Source organism: Limulus polyphemus, unplaced genomic scaffold (genome assembly GCF_000517525.1).
Source record: "Limulus polyphemus unplaced genomic scaffold, Limulus_polyphemus-2.1.2 Scaffold1021, whole genome shotgun sequence".
NCBI lineage: Eukaryota > Metazoa > Arthropoda > Merostomata > Xiphosura > Limulidae > Limulus > Limulus polyphemus.
Genome location: NW_013666631.1, coordinates 301,387 through 312,604, shown reverse-complemented (window position 1 = coordinate 312,604; position 11,218 = coordinate 301,387). Strand labels below are relative to the sequence as shown.

Sequence of the window (11,218 nt, the reverse complement as noted above, 5' to 3'; positions counted from 1 at the left end):
CATTTGTTTACTTGTTTGTAATTAAACACAAAGCTACACAATGGGCTATCTGCACTCTTCCCACCACGGGTATCGAAACTCGGATTCTAGCGTTGTAAGTCTGCAGACATACCACTGTGCCACTGGGGGGGCGTTAGCACTCATTAAGCTACTGTAACTCAAATGTATAATTTTTTTTACAGTAATAGAATTCAGTAGAAAACTGTATAGATTTTTAATATAATTAGAATTCCTTAAACTACTTTAAATAAGACAAAGACATTCCTTATCCTCTATAAAGCTTCTGTTAAATCACAAACTATTAATTTTTTGGAAACATAAAAAAAATATATTTACCATTACCTTAGAGATGGCATACATCGAATATTCTGTCCACCGCTGAATAGAACAAAATACCTTACTTTTATATGTTTATAAATAAATATACATAACGACGAGAATTTATCCTGGTAACTAGACACACACATCCGTTTTCGATTTGGCTAAACCCCATTTTCGCACCGTTAAAACCATTGCTTAATGTTTTATCGTATTTGTTTGAATTGGTAATTTCTTTGATAAATCAATAATTACCCAGCTAACATATCTGAGAAATTATTGTTATCTAATCTCTTTCAACTGTTTGAAATGCGGATGTTTCTTTGTTAGGCTAATATTTACATGTGATTAGCGATAAGCATTGCTTACATTCAAGTAACACGTAACTTTACAGTTTACATGTGAAAGTAAATTGCTAGTAAGAGTAACCCAAATATTTAACGAAAACCTATATCCGTTTAAAAAAAAAACTCCATTAAAGCGGCACACAAATTGAGTTAACGCATAAATACATGTGTGTTTGAAAAACATGGGAAGATTACTCAACAGGAAATGATAATTCTGTCATTTTGTTAATCGCATCTGCTTGTTTTAGGGTTACCTTACTGACACAAATACCAGGAATGCACAGTCATATATTTTCAAATTGTAAGAATAAAGCTGATAATTTTTATATAGGCTGCAAAGCGGCGTTTAAGGTATACATATATATATATATGCGCCAAAGACTCATTAGTGTCTTTTTTCACAGAGAACTGACAGAAGACGATATTTAATATGTTAGAGCTAGAATAGAGTAGTAGATGATAAATTCTGATTGACGTTTACTCTAACAACTGCTGATATGTTGTATTACTTTATGCTGTATTTTCTAAATATGTATTTGCGTGGAAAATGTTAACATAAGAGAAATAAAACACACTGAAATTCAATAAAGTTCTACTTAGAATTATATCGCATAAACACAGTGAAATATTTCTTCAATTATACTAACATATTCTAAGCATCACCTGTTACGAAATTATCTTCGGGTACTCTATAAGACATACGATTGCATTATATATTTTAATTTATCAGTAAATGGATACTAGAAAATTTTTAATCTGTGTCTTTCAAGTTTCAATGATTTTATGTCACAAACCCCCTTCTATTAGTGAGTAACCGAGAAAGGAACTGGTAACCGTTTTTACTACAATGTAATAATTATTGTTACGACAGAGGAAGTCACGTGACTCTGGTAACACGTACCGAGTTCTAGAAAGATCGGGAACATCACGAATAATCCAGTATTTGCTAGGCGCCCTCTATTCTTGTATATAAGTGCGCCAGATAAAGCGAAATTATTAATCGGAATTAGAATTTCAGACAGATAGACAGAGATGGACAATTGAGTCAAGTGCGGTAGTAAAGTGAGTGAATCGTGGTGAATTATAGCGTGTGTTTAAGTTAAAGTGACTGTGGAAATTAAGTGTGTTGCAAAGTTGAATTGAGAAAGAATAAACTGGTTTTATTTAAGAAAGGACTTGTATCGCTGAAGTTTCTCGGAAAGAATTTCTACGGAAAATTAACAAACGACCAGAGACGTAACATTATGTTTTACCAGCGCTTTTGGTAACCTACTGTTGTTTCTAAGTTTAATTTTTTCTTTGTGTTATTTGCCAAATATTTGTGTAAATATTAGTATGGTTACTGGAAATAATAAAAATTCTGTCCTACCACTTGAACAAAAAACAACAAATCTTTGTAATAAATTGCGGAAAAAAATTATGAAGTGTAGGAAATGAAAATATGATGTGATATATATTGTTATTATTAACTCGATAAGTAATGACAAATTTTCTAATTACATACAATAAAATTTCTTTGTATATTATTATACATATTTCATTTAATTGTAATATTTTATTTTTGGCCTGTGTTGAATACCCTGTTTGTAGTGGCAGTTTTATATCTTGCAAATACAAAATGTGGGATATACGAAGCACGATTAATCTATACAGTTTTTTTTTCTTTTATTAATTACATGAAATATAACATAGGTAAAATTATGAATTGCCTTAAATGTAAGGAATTATCTAAATGTTTATAAACAAATGTAATATTCTTATAAAATACAATGTAGATAGAAAGTGAATAAAAAGTAATTCAAAACTTTGAGCTTTCATCAAACTGTCTCCCAGTGGATTTACAACGCTATACTCTGGGGGGTTCGATTCTACTCGGTGGACACAGCAGATAGTCCGAAGTGGTTTTGCTATAAGAAAACACATACATACATACGTTCCATCACTCAAAGTTTCTCGTAATTTCACATCACATTGCTAAACAGCAGTCTTTTTTCTGCATTGCCAGTCTAAACGTCATATTTGTGTTCTCTTATTAGGACTTTTAACACGTGCTTCTTTTTTTTTTTCTAAGTGCAGTTGTATTTTCTACGTTCAAACATTAAGGTGTGCATCTACAATAATCACCTGCAATGATTGATGGTGGTCACACTCTCAGCTAAGAAACTTACTATATTAAATGTTCTAATGAGGGAATATTCGTGCTGTTCTATATTATTTCCACGGTTTTGAGAAGGAAGTTCATCAATTATAAATCTTCAAAGGAATATAAGTGTAAAAGTTTCACTAAACCATACAGAAAATATAAAATGTTATGTAAGTTAAAAGTTCTGCAATATTTTATCCTTCCATAATTAGTAAAACATATGTCATTATTTAGACTTATTCTGGTAAATTTTCTTTCTAAAGTTTCACGCAAGTGTTCAGCATGTTGTTTGTGGAAGTCTTTATAAATAGGATGCAGAAGAGTTGAATAAAATTAAATTTGTAAACCAATTACTCTTTTTTTCATATTTGTAAACCTTTTAAAGAGAGTAAGGGAATTGAAATTCTTATAAGGTATTGTAAAACGTTTTGAACAGTGAAATGGTTCATTTATTATCTGAAACCACATTAAATGTGGGTACATAATACACTGATGTTGGTAATGAAAGGATTAAAGAATCAGAGTAAAAGTACATTTATTTTCAAATCCTCCAGCAAATCAATGTTTTCGTATTGCTTAATTTATTCACAAGCTGCAACAGTTACATATTTAAAAGTTTGGAGATGGCTCGAAACTTTTATTTACTAAAAAGTGGGTTCCTCATCATCAAATTTACCATCCTTATGGTAGCATGTAAATGCGGGTCTTCTTGTTATGAAATCATGCGGGATTAGTCTGTACATTATTTAACTTATTAGTAGGACTTATATTTAGTTAAGATCTTCAAAATTTAAACCAAAGATAAAACTATTTTTATCACCAAACAGAGATTTGACAAATAACGTAAAGGTAACTTACTTAACTAACTTTTGCAGACTCCTTTTTCTTCTGATTTTATAGCTTAATCTTCCTATTATTAAGGTATCAGACACATACGGTCAACATGAGGACATTCTGTACCCAATTTATATTAAAAGTGCACAATAATTTATTAAAAACAGCACCAGTATAATGCCGTTTTTAATAAACTGTTGTGTACTTTTAACATTGTGATGTATTTATTTTAACCATCAAGCTTATATGTACACCTATGGTGATCTGACAATTAGGAGGCTCAAAAAAAGTTTATTTTACATTTGTAATTGCTTTATTACTGAAAATTAAGAAAACCTTTGAATATATTTGATATTTTTAAGGTACAATTCTTTATATCAAAGGTCAATTACATTGCCTCGGTGATGAGTAGGGAATTAAATTATAATTCCTCTTTATCACTGCATAATATACAACATGGAGGACTATTTGATATTTCATGTATGTTTCCATTTTTAGTAATAAAGGATATAACTACATAATAAAATTATAATTCTAATCTTCATCATTTTTCAGCAAAGAACACATTAATATACAGTATTCAATCTAAAGAGTAGCAACATAAAAAAATGGCTAACATGCCTTGAAGTTTATAAAACAGAAAGTTTTTTTTTTATTTGAGTGTACTATTTTGTAACAGGATGCAGTATTACACAGTCTTTTCACACTGGAGATACATTTCAACAACTCTGATGGCTATTAGCCACTTATATGCCTAACAAATGAGAGACAAAATCTGAATTGCAATTTTGTGATTGATTTATGTTATCAGTATAAAAGTTGTACGGTACCTTTAAACAGCTTTTTTAATGTTGCTCATGGAATTAGTTGAGCAACAAAACTGCTTACTTTGATATTAGTTTATTAATGATAAATACAGAATTCAATATTTCTGTTTAATAAATTATTCGTCAAGTATTACATGACAATAAATACTAATTTACTACCAGAAGGAAGGTCTACCAATAGACCTAACATTTGCGATAAAAATCATGTAAACCAAATGGATTTGAAATCGGAGGTGTTTATCCTTATTAACGAAGGCTTACATTTCAAAAATAGTCAGAGTATGAGTCGCTTGTTTTATGTATTTATTAATCCTACATGATTTATTAGTCCTGCAATTCTTACAATAATACTGACTAGGTGAATACAAAACAAATCATTTTTCTAATTAAACACTTTTGTGAAATCAAAATGTATACAGTCACACTAGCTAAGATAACCCAAATTATGATCGGTTGTGAATTTGCAGTTTTGAGCAATGTTAGTTCTCACCCATACAGCTTTAAAGGTCTGAAATTCATATTAAAAATTCACAGAAATAAACCAATGGGTAAATATAGACTTTTTTAATAAAATAAACTTCCACGTATTTAGGCATAAAGATACCAAGTACTGGAAATACATCAAGAATTACATTTGATTAATAGAGGGAAAATAATAGTGTTAAGTACAAAATACTTATTCTTTCGAAATTATGATACAATAAAAGAATAGTAACTTAAACTGATAGTGTGGGTGATAAAAATAAAGAAAAAAAAACAATTATTCATTACAACTGACACACAGTCAATCTGTTTGCATATATTCAGATAGTTTTGGTTTACAATAATAATCCTGATATATTGCAAATTGTTATTTAAATAAAAATTCAAAAAAAATCTTTTTCACAATTTTAATTATTATTAAAAAACTACACATATAATTTACAATTATGGTTCTCATAAGGAACAAATATAGTAATAATACAACTTTTTAAAAGTTGTAATATCTACTTCTGGAAGAATAATACCATAACCGAAAGCTATTTTTAAATAAGCTGATATAGAAAGTACCCTCTATCTATGAATACATGAGTGATCTGTTACTAGTATACAAATATTACATTGAGATGAGATAATTCAGAAAAGTCACTTCTTGCCCGGATTACAACAAAAGCTATCTTAATTACAAGTTACCCAACGAGTAACAGCTGTGCTATAAATTTGCCAGTATAGAGGTAGTCTACTACTTAATATTCTTAATCTTGAATATATTTCTACAAATAACAAATGTTACAGATGTTTACATGTAATGTAGTATTTATGTTGCTTCTTCATGATTTCTGATCTGACCCTGTAAAGAAACAATAAGCAAATTATACATTTATAAAATTACAAAATAAACACTTTAAAATTTTTTTGTTATCCTCAAAATATGTTACAAATTTACTTGAACATACATCTAACAAGCTCTGATAAAACTAATGCATTAGAATATAACAAAGACAATTTCACGCAGTGTACCATTATACAAGATATCCGCAGTTTGATCTTTCCCTGTCAGTGCTTGTTTTAACATAGAAATTATCAACCAAATATGACCTTCTCTTCTCAGTATTTGCTTAAACTGTTCTCTGTCAATATTTATGTCAGAGTATATTTTACCTAGTTCAATAATCTCACTGTCTACTGTTATGCAAACAGAAAAAGGATCTCCAGAATTCAACATTTTCCTATCAATATTTATACCAACAGATTAGAATTCTAACTAGCTAAAACGTTTATTGTTGATTCTTAGATTAACAAAGTGTGATTCTACCTAGTTCAACCTTCCTTGTCAATATTTTAGTGTTTTACTGATAGCTGGTTCAGCAATCGGAATCGGGCCAATTATTGCATAATCGGGTGACAAATGGAATAAGTGAATTTGTCAAATTTCTTAATCACGGAAAATCGATTGCCGAGAAATTAAAAATAACACCACCCAGACCACATTATTCACAACGACAATCTTCTGATTTGTAAGTATGCTTACAATCACGACCCTGTACTTTTTAAACCGTGAAACATCATCCACCATAGAATAAAATATTAGTTAAACAATCTTTGTTTGTCTCTCATTAGTTGAAACACTGAACAAAAGAAAGATTTAAAATAATGCCTTGCACAGTGCAAAGCACACCCATTTCTTTACAGACTGTACATTAGCAAATGGTCCATAACAGCACCCTAAGCACAGAGCTAACACACTCTGTGTGCTTGCCGGAGATGTACAGACTTTTCTAGTGAAGTTCTCGGGATAGTATGCCATGTGGCTCCCTGTTAGTACTGCACTGTGGTTTTCTGCATTGGAAGTTTTATGCTCAGTTCGCCAGTTCTTGGGAGTAAACTTTTTTTCCACTTTTCACAATGTGTGTTTTGCACCACTGGTCATTTCTCAAGTTCATACCAAGAGAAATACATCTAACTCTTATTATTATTGTACCTTCCAAAAGTGGAACAACTTACAACTTAATTCTGGAAAGGCTAATTTGGAATGTGGCTTCATTCTCAGGACAACAAAGCCATGTACAATATAGTATACAGCTAACCCTGTAACACAATTCGTGTACAAATTGAAGTTAGTACAGAGATGGTCTGTGAACAACAAATATTAACACCACATGCACACTGGGTTTATGCATGACAGTACAAACACTGACACTACTCAGCATACACCATGTGCATGTAGCCTACATTACATTACATGGAGGACTTAGAATCATGCCGGATTACAAACGAAAACTTTCAAACATTGTCACTTTATTTGATATTTGATTGTAATACTTTGTTTGATTCAGGAAGTGGTTTAGTTCAAAATGTGTAGAGTGACAGCAAAAGTCTTTGCACATATGGCTAAAATGAATGATTATTTTAAGCAATGAACCTCAACAATTTGTTTGTCTCTCACAACAATCACAATTACAAACGAAAACTTTCAAACATTGTCACTTTATTTGATATTTGATTGTAATACTTTGTTTGATTCAGGAAGTGGTTTAGTTCAAAATGTGTAGAGTGACAGCAAAAGTCTTTGCACATATGGCTAAAATGAATGATTATTTTAAGCAATGAACCTCAACAATTTGTTTGTCTCTCACAACAATCACGTAATGTTATGTATCGATCATGTACTAGACACAAGGTCATTCCCCATTTTTATTTTCCATTTGTTCAAATAAAAATCAAGAGATTGTGATTTTTTTTGCATGGCATATTTATTAATAACTTCAACCATTTGAAATTTAATGTAGTCATTACAATTTTTAAGGTTAAACTGTCAACAATACTACAAAATGACATCATCAACTTTACTGTATATAATTGAAATCAGACCAATTGGGCGCTATAATAATCAGCAATCAGTGATTCCTGATTGCAACAAGATCGTTAAAACAGTACAATATTTATATCAAATAAAGTGGGATTAACCTACCTTGACCTCTGTTAACATTTATACCAGTAAAGTGGGATTCTACTTAGTTCAACCTTTCTTGTCAATATTTATATCAACAAAGTATATGATTAGACGTTCTATAGTAAAATGGAACCAGTATCAACTTCCATACCATATCAATAACATGATAAAATTATGAGAATATTGTTTCAATCTGTCAACATTTATACCAGTAAAGTGGGATTCTACCTAGTTCAACCTTTCTTGTCAATATTTATATCAACAAAGTATATGATTAGACGTTCTATAGTAAAATGGAACCAGTATCAACTTCCATACCATATCAACAACATGATAAAATTATGAGAATATTGTTTCAATCTGTCAACATTTATACCAGTAAAGTGGGATTCTACCTAGTTCAACCTTTCTTGTCAATATTTATATCAACAAAGTACATATATGATTAGAAGTTCTATAGTAAAATGGAACCAGTATCAACTTCCATACCATACCAATAAAAAGTTAAAATTATGAGAATATTGTTTCAATCCAGGAAATAGGTTATATTTGTACCATATATATTTGATTCAAGACCAACAAAAAGTTGATTGACTTATTTACCCCAACTAAGCCTTTTTTCAACTTAATAGCATATTAATTTCATACAAAGTCTATGAAATAGTAAAATAATAGCAATCCAACATAATTAATAAAAGTAGAAAAGGTATCAAGAAATATTATTACCCGATTACATTTAAATTAAGTGAGTTTGGCTACTTAATTAAACAAAGCTCAACTGAAAAATTCTATCTGCAGCATCCTTTCAAAGCATATTTTGTTTTTCTGTTATTCATGATAAGAATTTTAATTTCTTGTATTATTAACTTTGCTAGGATGATACTACAAAAGATGCAGTCCTCATCTGGACACGTTACCTAATATGAACTAACAGGTTTACGAGCATATTTGAAATTCCAAGTTCCGGGGCAACAAAACCATAATTCCCAATTACTAGATATAGATGAAATATATGACAACTTCAAATTATCATGCTATAAAAGAATATAAAAGCTAATATACGAACAAAAAATGTACCTGAAAAATTCCAGAATCCTAACAATCACAATACGCCATCATTAAGGGCAGTCCTTATCATCAGCATTGTTAGACTGATAAGAACTGATATATACCTAAAAAAGAGAGTATTCTCAACTAGTCATATTAAGGGTTTTACATGCTAATATTGTTTGTTTGTAATTAATCACAAAGCTACACAATAAGCTGTTATCTGCTCTGTGCCCACCGAGGGTATCGAAACATGGTTTCTAGTGTTATAAGTCTACAGACCGTGCCAGTAGGAGGCATATTTTTGTGAATTAGCATGTTTTAGTTCATTGTTTGGTAAATTGCATGAACGACAAGTTTTTTTTAAGAGACAACAATATTTTGTAAAGATTTATTCATTAATCCATGTACTTGTGTGTTAGAATTAGATATGATTTTTGAACATAAATAAGCATTTCAATTAAAACTAAGGTAACCCCAAACAAAATATACATCAATGAAGACAATTAAGTTTGACTGATACACTCCATTACACATAAGGTATGAATAAAATGAATGAAGAGCCGAGCCTAGAATTCTCTTGCAAGTTTGTTACAGAATGCGAGCAATTTCGTGAAAAGACTTAAGCTATAAAAGTAAACTTGTCAAGACTTGAAAAATTAGTTTCAATCATGGGAAAAGCCAATCCATATATACCTTCTGAGGATTGCCTGGTATGCTTCTACAAAATGTAACAGTGCAGTCACAACTCATAATAACGTGATAGTTAGATAGCCTAGGGTTGAGCAGCAATTATGGATTTGGGATGGACTGATGGTTGCTAAACAAAAGGCAAATCAAAATCAGTAAAATCTAGTGATACCACTTCCCCTCAAAATGTAAACATATCTAGTTTGATTGTCTATTAATACCAAAATCAGTAAAATCTAGTGATACCGCTTCTCCTCAAAATGTAAACATATCTAGTTTGATTGTCTATTAATACCAAAATATCCAGCCACTGTAAATTTTTTATAATTCCTACAATTAATCCGAGAAAAAGCTTGTCAGGTAATTTGACATGGAATCTCTTTGTATGGACAACAACAATTAAAATTACATGATTTGTTTTTAAATCCACAAATAAAATTTCATCATAAGGCACACTTGAACTTTTCAATGGGCATGTAGTAGGTAAGCTATGCACTGCAAGTCAAATTATCCTGAAAGTATAGTGTATGAAGAAGGACATTAGTATAATATCTTCTACACCAAAAATACGTTATCTTTTTGCCAATCAATAATACACCTCAACAATGATCACCCTAAACCAACAATATTTCAATATATATGTAAAAAATACAAAACGTACTGTTAATGAGCCAACTTTACGAAGATGATGTTCAAGTGTAGGATGAAGAGGCTCTTTAAAAAAACAACAACAGTCTATCTCAAATTAAGTTAGAACCTCTAACTAAACCTAGCTCACTAGTACCCCTCCAAGTTAGTTATTTACATACAAGGTACCCAATTTGCCCATACTACCATGACGTGAAACATACAGTAAATGCAAAAAAGCACTGCCTCACTAGATGCAGTACAAAAAAATGGGGGTTTTATGCATGTCTGTATGAATAGTTGTGTGCTTTTTTGCCCATGAACTTCCTAATTATCAATGTGACCACATCCAGTAAAGGAATACTTGGAACACCAGATGGACACAGATGCAAGAACTTTGCAAAATTATCAACATTTTGTTTACTCCTTTGCTCTGCCATTCCTAAGGATTGTTTTCTGTACAAACTATTACTTTATGACTGTGAAGTTAACACACATGACATAAGATTTCACTTTTATGAGCGAACAAACTGAGGCACCCGTCCTACATCTGGGGGCACAAGGATTGAATGTAAGAATTGAACTACTAAATTAAATAAATAATTTGTATTTATATGCATAACTTATATCGCACATAATTTACCTTATTTCATACTTTCTTCACGTTTTGGTGATAATTACCATTCACAACACACAAATCCCTGCTGCTGAGTGAGACTATGTTGTCATAATCACTTCTAACAAGTATTAACAGTGTGTTTGAAGTTTAGTGATCAAAAATATAATTTTGATTTCTTAAGTCACTTTAACTTAACACAAATTTTTGATAGGAATCCTAAATTCTGTTTAATGTACTCAACATCTAAACTTTATAGAACACGTTTTTAAAGATTATGCCAATTAAAAAGAAAATAATAAAATAAAATAAAACACCGAGAAAGTGCTATTACTT

General features: G+C 30.6%; 1 protein-coding gene across 3 annotated transcripts in view; it reads right to left on the bottom strand.

Moving 5' to 3' along the window:
• Positions 1-4,599: 4,599 nt before the first annotated feature.
• LOC106461740 (protein phosphatase 1 regulatory subunit 11-like) overlaps positions 4,600-11,218 on the bottom strand; it is a 22,029-nt gene continuing 15,410 nt past the window's right edge. Inside the window, exons 4-5 of one of the 3 annotated variants that reach the window (XR_002611045.1) lie at positions 9,646-9,769; positions 4,600-5,799 (exon numbers count right to left, since the gene is read on the bottom strand). Coding sequence is in view for 1 of the 3 variants with exons in the window: in XM_013921587.1 (XP_013777041.1) it covers positions 5,780-5,799 (20 nt within the window). In the remaining 2 variants the exon portion in view is untranslated. Of the gene's footprint in view, positions 5,800-8,979; positions 9,075-9,645; positions 9,770-11,218 lie in introns of all 3 variants that reach the window. The other 2 variants (XR_001290944.1, XM_013921587.1) reach the window with 2 other exon arrangements.